Source organism: Salvia hispanica, chromosome 3 (assembly GCF_023119035.1).
Source record: "Salvia hispanica cultivar TCC Black 2014 chromosome 3, UniMelb_Shisp_WGS_1.0, whole genome shotgun sequence".
Taxonomy (NCBI): domain Eukaryota; kingdom Viridiplantae; phylum Streptophyta; class Magnoliopsida; order Lamiales; family Lamiaceae; genus Salvia; species Salvia hispanica.
The window spans coordinates 24,162,111-24,174,169 of NC_062967.1; the positions used below are offsets into that span (position 1 = coordinate 24,162,111).

Sequence of the window (12,059 nt, forward strand, 5' to 3'; positions counted from 1 at the left end):
TCCAATTTATCCTACTGGAAAAGTATTTAGCGAAAAACCCAATTTTGTGTTTCCAATAATATTTGTAATAATATTAGTAAATAAAATAGGGTGTAACACCTTTTTATAATTATTAGGCTGCCTAGTTTGTTAGCGTAATATGCTCCTAGATTTGAATTTATCCTATAATCTTGACTTATAACCATATATTCCTTGAGGTCAGAGAAGTGTTCAACTGAATTCTCACTCTCTCCTCTCTCCTCTCTCCATCACTCTCACTCCAACTCCAATATTCTGAAGCCAATCATATTCCTTCCATAGCAACAGTCAACCAGGGTAATAAAAAGTGAAAAACTAGGCAGAGAAGAAACACACACCATGAGCAGAAATGGCTTGATAATTCATAAAGAGGGAATCCACACTGCTCACAAAACATTATCTTCCAACTCTACCTTCAATTCCCTTCTCCCAATTGAAACAATGAACCAATAATCGAAGCAACATGGCCGACAGCACCACAACTTTCCAGCGAGATGTCGAAGAAGAGGAGTCCCAGTTCGGCTCCACCCTCTGCCTCTCCTCCTCCTATTACAGCGTCTTCGTCGTTCGCCTGGCCATCATGGTATCAATCCATATCACTACTTTGTACGACTAATACATGGAGTACATCTTATCAATTTTTTTCGGGTTTGTGCAGATAATGCTGGCGATACTGATTGGCCTTTTAACTCTACTAACATGGCACATCACCAGAGTCTACACCACCAAATCCCTCAAAACCTTAGCATACGGCCTCCGCCACGAGCTCCTCCAGCGGCCCCTCCTCCGCATGTGGAACATCCTCAACTCCACCGTCGAGGTCGCCACCGCCCAGGTCAAGCTCTCCGAGTCTGTCATCCGCCGCTACAACAAGCCCGCCGCCTCCCAAGCAGACCAAGTCGAGGTGAATCTCCATCAATCAATCATCATCCCAACATTTCCTCATTTATATTATCATGTATTGATTCATTCATTCTCAGCAGCTTTACCAAGTGATGAAGGAGTTGACGTGGGCCCTCTTCGCCAGCCAGAAAGCTCTCAACTCCATCACTCTCAGCTACCGCAACGGATTCGTGCAGGCCTTCCATCGGAACCACAGAAGCAACAACACATACTACATCTACTCTGATCTCACCAACTACTCAATTGCCACCTCATTTTCTGTCAACCTCCTTTCCTCTCATCAAGGCTGGAATGACCAGTCCATACACACCAACATGACTGCAATTTGGTACCGCCAGCCTCTTGACCCCACCACGGGCGATAAGACTGCAAAGGCCGCCCCAATCCCACCGGACGAGTTGATCAACATAGCCGGGATTTCGCAGGTTCCTGATGGGACTGCCACATGGCATATCGCTGTGAGCAAATACACCGACTCGCCTCTGCTCTCAGCAGCATTGCCTGTTTGGGATGCTTCCCATACAAGCATAGTCGCTGTCGTGGGCGTTACCACTGCTCTGTATAGCGTTGGCCAGTTGATGAAGGAGTTGGTTGAGTTTCATAGTGGCCACATATATCTCACCTCTCAGGAGGGGTGGCTGCTGGCAACCTCCACCAACACTCCTTTGCTGATGAATTCGTCGTCCGGGCCTAAGCTTATGATGGCTGTGGATTCCCAGGAGAGTGTGATTAGGTCAGGGGCTGAGTATTTGAGTCGGGCGTATGGGAACAAGCTGCCTCCGAGTCAAGAAGTTCATATCGAGAGCGCGAGGCTTGGGAACCATCTTTATTACATTGACTCCTTTTTCTTGAACTTGAAGAGGCTTCCTATGGTTTGTGTCCTGTTTTTAACTCTGTTTTCTTGAAATTTAGCAGTGTTTGCTGATTTTTGCGGGGGAAAAAACGGTTGCAGGTTGGAGTTATCATGATACCGAGGCAATATATAATGGGGAAAGTGGATGAGAAGGCTTTTAAGACTTTGATGATTTTGATATCTGCTTCTGTGTGCATCTTGCTGGTTGGGTGGTTCTGCATCTTCATTTTAACTAACGGCGTCTCCAAGGAGATGAAGCTGCGCGCTGCGTTGATAAGCCATCTCGATGCAAGGAGAAGGGCAGAGGCGTCAAACAACTACAAGAGTCAGTTTCTAGCAAACATGAGGTGAGCAGCTGAGATCATGTTTGTTGATTGCATTGATAGAATATACCTTGATCAAATTTTTTTGTTGACATAGCCACGAGCTCCGCACGCCTATGGCTGCAGTGATTGGCTTGCTGGATATCCTCATGAGCGATGACTGCCTCAACAATGAACAGCAAGCGATGATCATACAGATTCGCAAATGCTCCAATGCTTTGCTGAGGCTTCTTAACAACATTTTGGATCTCAGCAAGGTACTGTAACAAAATACTCGTCTTTCAACGTATCAATTTATGTCGTTTAGCAACAATTTTTGAACCAAGATCTCATACTGGCATATGAAATTTTGTGCAGGTTGAGTCAGGAAAACTGATACTAGAAGAAACTGAGTTTGAGTTGGGTAGAGAGCTTGAAGGGCTTACAGATATGTTCTCCGTGCAGCGGATTAACCACAACGTAGAGACTGTTCTTGATCTCTCCGGTATGGTCTTAACCCTATCATCTGTCTGCACTACCTCGCCCTTGCTTAACTTGTAATGATTTATACCGTTGCAGATGATATGCCTAAAGTAGTCCTAGGAGACTCTGGAAGAGTTCTTCAAATTTTCGCAAATTTAATCAGCAATTCGATCAAGTTCACAACCTGTAAGTGAGGAAATACAATCAAACTTGTACAAGAACAATTGAAACAAACAATTAATGAGTGATCTGTGCTTGTGACAGCTGGATACATCATTTTGCGCGGATGGTGTGAGACTGTAGACACGGAGAGTAAGAAAAGAGAGTCTTACCTCCATCCAAAGGAGTCGTGGTGTGCACAGAAGTTGAAACGGAAACGGGAAGCAGCCCAAGGGAAGATATGCTCCAAGAAAGACAACAAAATGATGATTTGGTTTGAAGTTGATGACACTGGCTGTGGTAAGAATACATATATTTACATATGAAACGCAACGACACATTCTAACCTTTCTTGATTCTCTTATATCAGGAATTGATCCTGACAAATGGGAATCAGTTTTCGAGAGTTTTGAGCAAGCAGATCCGTCAACTACTAGGCTGTAAGCTACTTATAATTTTCAGCAATCCTGTTATAATGTTATTGTTTTTAATTTAGGGAATCTTACAAAATCTTCTGCTCTCAGGCATGGCGGAACTGGTCTTGGTTTGTGCATCGTCCGAACCTTGGTGAGAGTTACATGGATTCTTGAAAAAATAACTTCAAGTTGATGATGTTGTAGCTCTTGCTTGGACTTTAATGGTGGTGAAAATTTTGACAGGTGAACAAGATGAATGGAGAAATCAAAGTGGTGAAGAAGAGTGGGCCGGGAACTCTGATGCAGCTGTATCTGCTTCTCAACACACCTGCTGAGACGACGAAGCAGCATTACCATTTAAACTTCAAAGACCACAATCTAACTGTGAGTGTTCAGTTCCCTTTTTTAGACAGTATGCTGGTCTTGAAAGCTTTAGAAACTATTAATTATTGAAGCTGAATACAGGTGTTGCTTGCACTTAATGGCAGAATGACCAGAATGATCATGACAAAATGGTTGCGGGAAAAAGGAGTTCAAACACACGAAGCATCTGAATGGAACGAACTCACGTTAAATCTTCAAGATTTCTTCACAAATGATAACTCACAAATGCCACAGTCAGAAACTCAAGAATCAAACTTTGGAAGCAGCTTTTTCATCATAATCATCGACGTTGGACTGCTCGACTTGAGCACTGAGCTGTGGAAGCAGCAGCTCAATTTTCTAGAGGAGTACTGCGCTGATAGAGCCAGCTTCGCATGGATCTTGAATCACGACACCTCCAAAGTGGTCAAGGCTGAACTCCGAAAAAGAGGGCATCTGTTAATGGTTAACAAACCTTTATACAAAGCAAAACTAGTTCAGATTTTTGAGGCAGTCATCAAAAGAGACAGAAACTTGCACCTACAAACTCCAGCAGCAGATCACGAGTTTCATGAAATCGATTCTCTTCAGTCCCCTTCAGCCAGCTCGGATGAGTCTGAAAAGCTGGACAATGATAGCTGCAATGTGATTAGAGGAAGTGAGTATTTCAGCAGAGGACCTCTGTGTCAAAGCACGCTGAGCAGCTCCTGTGCCGATTACATCCATGTAAACCTAGAGGACGACGTCTCTATCCTCAGTAAAGAACAGTCTTCCACTAAATCATATAATGAAGACAAGGAAGGTGGCGCTGCAAGCTCATGTAAGGCCGTGAATGAGCAGAAAAGGCCTCTTGAGGGCCTCTGCATCCTTCTTGCAGAAGACACGATCGTCCTCCAGAGAGTTGCAACGATCATGCTGGAGAAAATGGGAGCAAGAATCGTAGTTGTAGGGGACGGGATTCAGGCAGTGGATGCTCTAAAAAACAAGAGCCAATCTAATGAACACAATGATGCCAAAGCATTGCCATATGACTTGATATTGATGGACTGTCAAGTAAGTTAACAATTTCTGCATCACTAGTAACAAGATAGGGATTCTCATAGTATTCTTTTGTGATTTTGCAGATGCCAAAAATGGATGGGTATGAAGCAACAAAAGAAATAAGAAGATGGGAATGTGGAAGTGGTTGGCACATTCCAATAGTTGCACTCACAGCTCATGCAATGTCTTCTGATGAAGCCAAATGCCTTGAAGTTGGCATGGACGCGTATCTAACTAAACCCATAGACTGCAAGCTTATGGTTTCCACCATTCTTTCCTTAACTAAAGGAACGTGATCCGAGTCGGACTCATACGTTTCATCTCATATTCCGACACTATCAATGCATGCAGTTAACTAAGCCTTGGTGCTTGATTTTGTTTTAAGGATAAGATATACAGTTTCCCACAGCAGCAGTAGATGGAATAGAGAGCCAAATTGTAAATTTAGTGCTCAAGCTTTTACCTTTCTTGAAATGATTTTAGGAGTTGGTGTACTGATCATTTACCAAATAACTGAAAACATAAAGCTCTTGCTACACGTGTATATGGTTTTATAATTGTATTAAGGGGTGACAGATAAAAATAGGCCATCTCATATTCATATCAAATTATTGTGAGAATTGTCTACATAGAACTGAGCTCATTACATTCCAATGAACACTCAATTAAGTGTATGTTCAAGAAGCTGGTTAAGCGAGAGCAAGTTCTATTTCCTCCAAAGATCGGCCCTTGGTTTCCACCACGTTACCACTTACGTACATAATTGCTAGAATGCAGACGCTACCAAATCCCAGGTATACTGTACTCAGGCCGAATCTATTCACAATGCTCAAGAAGTACAACCCGATCACGAAATTCGATATCTGTTACAACCAAGAAACACACAGCTTCAACAACCAAGCGAATTTCATCATATTTTCTATCTACACATATACTGTTATGCACTTAGTTCAATTCAATAGTCAACTAGAATTTAGAAAGTTTTTGTTCACAGATGAATGTAATCACTCCAACACACCGAGGCCAGTATTGCCATGAAAAGAATGCCAAAATAGAATAATTTCTCACCCAATGCGTTCCCAGAGATAAAGCCATTGCTTTTGCTCGGATTCTTGAGGCAAATATCTCAGGAAGTAGCAGAGCAGGGACTGGACCAGCGCCAAGAGAGAACGACAGCACATAACTGCACAAAGAAACACGGAAACAAATTTCAGTGACTTCATATACAAAACATTACATGTTCGAATTGATGTGGGTACAAAAACTTACAGGACAGTGCCAAGTACAGCAAGTGTGCCCGAGTAAGGTGTCAAAGCCTTCCAACTGAAAGTCAGGGAAAGCAGCAGCATAGAAGCACCCTTTGAAAGAAGAGAAACGGAAACACATAAATGAAGCACATTACGAGACCAGAATGCAACAAACTTATAGGAGTAATGTCGACAGTAGTTCCTCTGCATAACGTATTTAGAAGAAATATAGGATAATGGGTACCTAATAATAAAAACAGCAACTATAACTGTTAAGGTATTGCTAGATAATGAATCATACCATTCCTGCAAAACTTGTAATTAAAAGACTCTTCCTTCCTTGTTTATCCATCAACGAGATTGCAACAGTTGAGCCTGGCAAAATGTACACACGCAATCTGTAAAACGTCTACATAAAGGCCTTATTCATCAATCGACTAGAAAGTCGAAAAAAAAACTAACCAATAACATTTGCAACGCCAACTAGAGCACTGGCAGCAACATCAGATTTAATACCAGCTGTTCGGAATACCGAAGTAGAGTAGTAAACAACAGCATTGATCCCAGCAAACTGCTGAAACAAGAAGAGAGCTGCACCAACACTCACAACTGCAACACGAAATATTATAAATTTCCTGGACACGCCAAACGCTGCAGGAGCGATTATTAAAAATAAAGACTACAACAACACAACACTGCAGGAGCGATTATTAAAAAATAAAGACTACAACAACACATTCAGTAGCTTAGCCAAGGCTAATGTAATGCATGAGCTAAAGAGTGAGGTGTATTATTGTACTTCTAAAATGATAAATGTAATCTCAATCTCATGAAAAATCTTTTAGTTCATATATACCTTTTCGGTAGCGGTTGCTAAAAAGATCGAGCCATCCAGCTTCTGGTTCAGAGGAATCTCGACCTGCTGCATCCAGATCACCCATAACCTCAGCAACTCTTTCCTTCCCAAATAGCCTCTTTATGGACACTTCCGCTTCAGCAATTCTCCCTTGCTTCAGTAGAATGTGCCTCATTTTTAGCATATATATCATATAAATTCATGCAAGAACCCCCCACCAAAAGTAAGCAATTCATCGTTATGAAGTTCATTTGTAACCTGATAAAGCCATCGAGGACTTTCAGGAGAAAAGGCCATTCCTACTGCCAATAGTACAGATGGAACAAGTGCAATAGTAAACATTGTCCTCCACCTTTTCATAACAGAGACCAAAAGCAGAATGGGATAGAGACGATTAATAGAAATTAAATATTGTTGCAAGAAATTCAGTTACATCACCCAACCAAGCAATATTGCACTGAAGGCGATGTCGAAGACATGGAAAAACGGATGAGTTTTGTGTTACAGTGTTCAATATTTTAAAACTGATTAATATAATGAAGAATAGATACATTTCGACTCATCAAAGGAGGGTAGCTAATGACAATAAACAAGAAATGGAGGTGGTAAAATTAATTCCATTCGGTTATAACTTGGAAACTTGGTGGTTCTCTGGCATACTAAAAATCAGAATATTAAGAAATGAGACTGTTTTCTCTGTCAGGAGTCTGATATTATCAACTACAAAATACCTGTCAATAGCATATCTCAGTTACAAAAACATATCTCAGTTATTTAGAACATTTAGTATCACAAATATATTTCAATACAAGACCATATTTGCAAGAAGGAAATACCACAACGGATTCCCTGCCAGAGGCAGTCCAGCCACCAATGCTGCTAGGATCCCAATGCATATGGATAACTGATTGACAGATCCAAGAGTGCCACGAATTTCAGTGGGTGAGATCTGGTTATGAAAGAATGTCAGATGTATGACACAATCATTAGGGAAATAATATCAAACAGCTCCATTAAAGAATACCTCGGAAATGTAAAGCGGCACAATAGCTGATGATATGCCTATTCCAACTCCAGTAAGCACACGACCAAGTATCATTGTCTCTACACTTTTTGCTATGCCACTGAGATACATGATTAAAGTTTAGATAATAGTACTATCATTTTGTTATCTGCGGCAAAGATCAGAAGATGGATTCTAGTACAATACAAACCTAAGAAATACCCCTGCTGCAAGTGGAATTACATCCAGCATAAAAGTTTTAGTTCGCCCAATTTTATCAGCCAGCAAACCTCCAGTAAAAGAACCAATAGTTGCACCAGCAAGCAGTGCGCTAACAACCCAGCCTGTGTCAAATACAGGCAGCATAAGAAACTTCCTAATTAGAAAAGAAGATACAATTCAGAGTATTCACAAATAGAAACTTTCCTTTGTAGATATACGATCAATATCGTAATGTTTTGATGTAAAATATTATATTCATTGACCATGTTTGATGATACATTCCCCCTGGTTGGCTTCCCAGGAAATATTAGATGACATGATAGATGCATCTTATATTTTTCCCATTTCTATACTAACCAAAAAACAAAAAATAAATGGTATGTTCATTTGCACCCACTTTGAATAACTTGCCTTGTAACACTGTGTTCTCAGTAATCCCAAGATCCTTGGAGAGGTACTCTAAAGCTCCATTTACGACCCTGAATAAGATAAGTGTTACAGTATGACATGAATAGGTGATCGCCAAATCACGCGAAAAAGCAAAGAAAACGTCTTGTGGCCTATATGAGTACTAGAAATGTACACGATTCACCAAAAACTATTGAAAAAAAGAGTGAAAATAGATATGAAATGCATACCCCAGATGATATCCAAACAGAAAGGCCCCTAAACAAGCAATACCAACATATGGATAGACGTTCCCAGATGATTTCACTTGGATTTTGGCAGTTTCAAGATCACCTTCTGTCACTCACAAAAATGCTAATAACTCAATCAAGCAGTTGGAAAGTATAAGGAAGCATAAGCAGTGCTCACCACAAACTCAACACAGTCATTCATCAAACAAAAAGGTGTATTCAAAATTATGTATACTAATGCCCCCAAGTACCCATGATCACAGCAAAATGAACACAATCACGATTAAAACCGAGGTATCAACCAAAAAGTAAAGAATCAGATTGAAGAAAATACAAACCAGAGGCTTGAGCTCTGAGTGATCTGTTCTTGGCTGATGATCCATTTACACTTTGAACACTCACACTTCCTGCCATTGAACACTATCGTGACCTGGTTCTTTTGAAACCGAACGAAAAAGTAGGATCCAAACCGATTTAGCTCTGATTGAAAAAGAGAGAGCCTGCATTTGCACTAGTATAGCCTTCCCCAAAAGTCAACAAACATGAAATTTTACACCAGAAAGGCTAAACCGTTTAAATGCAAGCCTTAATTGAGAAATTAAGAGGCGACATTAAATCGATGGACTACCGATCATCAAATGAGAAATAGAGGAAATGGAGGCAATATAATTTTTTATTGGAAAATTTTACTTCCATCTCAACCATTTTCATAATCTTCTTCACATTCTCTGTAATCTACAGAGCGCCACGTGTCTCAATCTACGTAGTCGAGGTTGGCAAGTCATCATCGGTAAGCTATCAAGCAAGATTTTTGTTCACAATTATATTCATCTGAAATAGAATTGGTGTATTCAAAGTTGAAATTTTTCATCAAAATCTCTGCCTCCACAGCCCAGCCCAATGGGGTTCAGACCTAGTGCACTCCTTGGCTTATTGAGGGATTAGGGAACCCTGGAAACAATGTATTCGATTCTTGCATTTCTTTTTGTTTTTATGATTGCGGTGAAATTTTTTCCATTTTGTGGGCTTTGTTGGTTGATTACAGTCGAAATTGGACAAGTACCAGTTTTATTGGCTTATGCTTGTTAAATTTGTTTGATAATGCTTTGCCATGCTAATTCGGTTTGATGTCTTACCGGAACCAACTCTACCACTAGCAACTTTTGCGATTACTCCCTCCGTCCCACAATAAGAGTCTTATTTTATTTAGGCATGAATTTTAAGAAATGTAAAGAAAAATGGGTTGAATAAGTCTCACATTCACGATTGACCTTGGTTCAAGTTGAAAATTGAAATTATTGAGCTTGCAAGGTGGTCGAGCTCAAGTTGTGTATAGCTCATTAATCATGCTAAACAAGCTTAGTATGATCTTGGTCAATAACCCATTATTAAGCACCTAGGCTTGGGTTGTTAAAAGTTCCGTGCTTCCAAATGACCTCAAACTTATCTCTTTAGCATTAATAAAAAATGTTTGGACTGCAGTGATACCAATCTTAATTCTTTATGACAACACCACCCGCAAACTTTTGTTACTTAGAAGTCTATGACCATAGTTCCCTATGTCTGATTTGTTACGCCTGCTTTGAGGATATATTTTTTCAATTTCACCTTTTGTCTACTTCTTTCTTTTCTCTTCTTTTCCTTCATTGTTTGCTTATCTAATAACAGAGCTTTTCCTCGTGATTATTGTGTTGATAACATCATCTCTTCATTACATCTTTAATCTAAATTTTGGATTGCCGTGGCTTGAAATTGGTTTGATCGCTCTACCAAAACACTTATGCTGAAAATCACTATGATCTTTTGTGAAGGGCATTAACACAATGATTACGGTTCTTGTTTCACAGGGTGATGATCGCTATGGAGCACTTAGATGGGGGTCGTGAATTTCCCCGGTTTTGCGTAGGTCAGTAGTTTCTTAACTGAATCACAGCCTGACTGATTAAAGCATACCGGACATATTCCAGGCATTGGGAATGCGCCTCGTACAATGGATATGAAGACTTTTCTGTTGGAATAATTGAATGAACAATTACACAAAGCTCTCTATGATGATTAACCGAGAACGATGGAGAAGGAGTATAAACTGTAGAGCGGAAGCGTACCTTGATCCATAACGAATTGAAAGGCGGAATTGCTTTGCAGCGGCTATGGATCTTCCAAACGATCAGAGACATTCTTTGCAATAGTCTGCCGAGAGAATACAGAGATATCGAATGTTCTTCTGACGTCTGGGGACCATAACCCTAACTTATATTTATATTAAATATAAACCCCTTTATTTTCTATTCGGTCCCTCATCAAATAGAAAATCACTTTATGGTATCTACACTTATTTCCATAACAAAATAAATACACTTTAGCCCAAACTTTAATCTTTATTGTATCACTTTAATTGGACAACTGAAAGATAGCCATACACATTAAATTAGTCATGTGAAAGCCCAAATTTCTAACAATCTCCCACTTGGGCAACACATGACACCAAATAAATGTGTACAAACCGAATGAGCGCTCAAAAGTGCTATCACATAGTGTATTTCCGAACAATCTTATTATCAACCATATCGACATAGGACTAAAGGGGCAGTCACCATATTTTTTCATGATTAAACCCATCAGTAATCACATATGCAAATATAATCAACAACAGATCAATTATGGAGTGTAGCATGGAAATTTCATGCAAGGTGATCATACATGCCTATTTCCAACTGGTCCTCCCAAAGTGAGATCAAACCAAAAATAATAGACAAAACATAATACTTTATTTCTGCAGAGAATAACATGAGTTTATAACTTCATGTTCAAAACACAATATAGAGCAACAACCCTAACTACTCCCACTGAACGGAAGTACCCTTAAACAACATAACACCCATTTGGGCTACATGCCCATGAAAGACCTTGGGTGATAGTCCCTTAATGAGCGGATTTGTCATCATCAAATCCGTTCCCTTATGCTCTATATGCATTTGTCCATTCCGAACTCTTTATTTAACAACCAGGAAGCTCCTGTTGTTTTAGAATATAATACTGCAGAGTTATTGTCACAACATAACTTAAGTGGTCTTTCAATACCTTACAATATGCAGCCTAGTGACAAAATTTCACAGTTATATTCATTAACTAGATGCCCCAAAACAAGTTACGAATTCTGTTGTCATGGCAGAAGTAGCTACAAGTGTTTGCTCAGCACTTCTCCACGAAATGGCTCTACAGCCAACAGACACACGTAATCTAAAATGGATCCTTTACTGTATTGACATCTAACAAAATCAGAATCAAAATGCCTAAAGATCTCTCCAAATGATCCGATTTTCTGTATGCGAGCATGTAATGCTTAGTTCTCTATAAATATCTCATAACCCGTTTTGCTGCTTCCTAATGATCCATATCGGGTTATTGAAATATCTGCCCAACATATAAACAATTAAAAATAAATTGGGTCTTATACACACTTGAGCACACATTAGGCTCCCAATCACCGAAGTATATGGAACCTTCTGCATTTTCTAAATCTCAAGATTTATTTTAGGGCACTGAATGAGACTA

At 39.9% G+C, this 12,059-nt stretch overlaps 2 protein-coding genes across 5 annotated transcripts; one reads left to right on the forward strand and one right to left on the reverse strand.

Annotated features, from left to right (window-relative positions):
- The first annotated feature begins 203 nt into the window (after positions 1-203).
- Positions 204-5,076, forward strand: LOC125213357 (histidine kinase 1). Of its 2 annotated transcripts, none has more exons than XM_048113853.1 (13): positions 204-601; positions 677-922; positions 999-1,793; positions 1,874-2,121; positions 2,195-2,354; positions 2,455-2,581; positions 2,656-2,745; positions 2,824-3,018; positions 3,089-3,158; positions 3,243-3,285; positions 3,378-3,518; positions 3,600-4,550; positions 4,622-5,076. In XM_048113853.1, the coding sequence occupies exons 1-13, from the start codon at positions 482-484 to the stop codon at positions 4,832-4,834; spliced, it is 3,399 nt and encodes a 1,132-aa protein (XP_047969810.1). In that variant the 5' UTR covers positions 204-481; the 3' UTR covers positions 4,835-5,076. The 2 variants fall into 2 exon arrangements, with proteins under 2 accessions (XP_047969810.1, XP_047969812.1); XM_048113855.1 differs by having other exon boundaries at positions 1,002-1,793.
- A 32-nt stretch (positions 5,077-5,108) lies between these two features.
- Positions 5,109-9,149, reverse strand: LOC125213358 (plastidic glucose transporter 4-like). 3 transcript variants are annotated; one of them, XM_048113857.1, is made up of 13 exons: positions 8,843-9,149; positions 8,505-8,607; positions 8,278-8,345; positions 7,856-7,988; positions 7,666-7,765; positions 7,478-7,590; positions 6,900-6,993; positions 6,642-6,795; positions 6,248-6,394; positions 6,087-6,160; positions 5,808-5,989; positions 5,607-5,721; positions 5,109-5,401 (listed from the first exon to the last, which is right to left on the reverse strand). In XM_048113857.1, the coding sequence occupies exons 1-13, from the start codon at positions 8,916-8,918 to the stop codon at positions 5,228-5,230; spliced, it is 1,533 nt and encodes a 510-aa protein (XP_047969814.1). In that variant the 5' UTR covers positions 8,919-9,149; the 3' UTR covers positions 5,109-5,227. The 3 variants fall into 3 exon arrangements, with proteins under 3 accessions (XP_047969814.1, XP_047969813.1, XP_047969815.1); XM_048113856.1 differs by having other exon boundaries at positions 8,505-8,610; positions 8,843-9,148; XM_048113858.1 differs by having other exon boundaries at positions 5,808-5,896; positions 8,505-8,610; positions 8,843-9,143.
- Between the last annotated feature and the right edge of the window lie 2,910 nt (positions 9,150-12,059).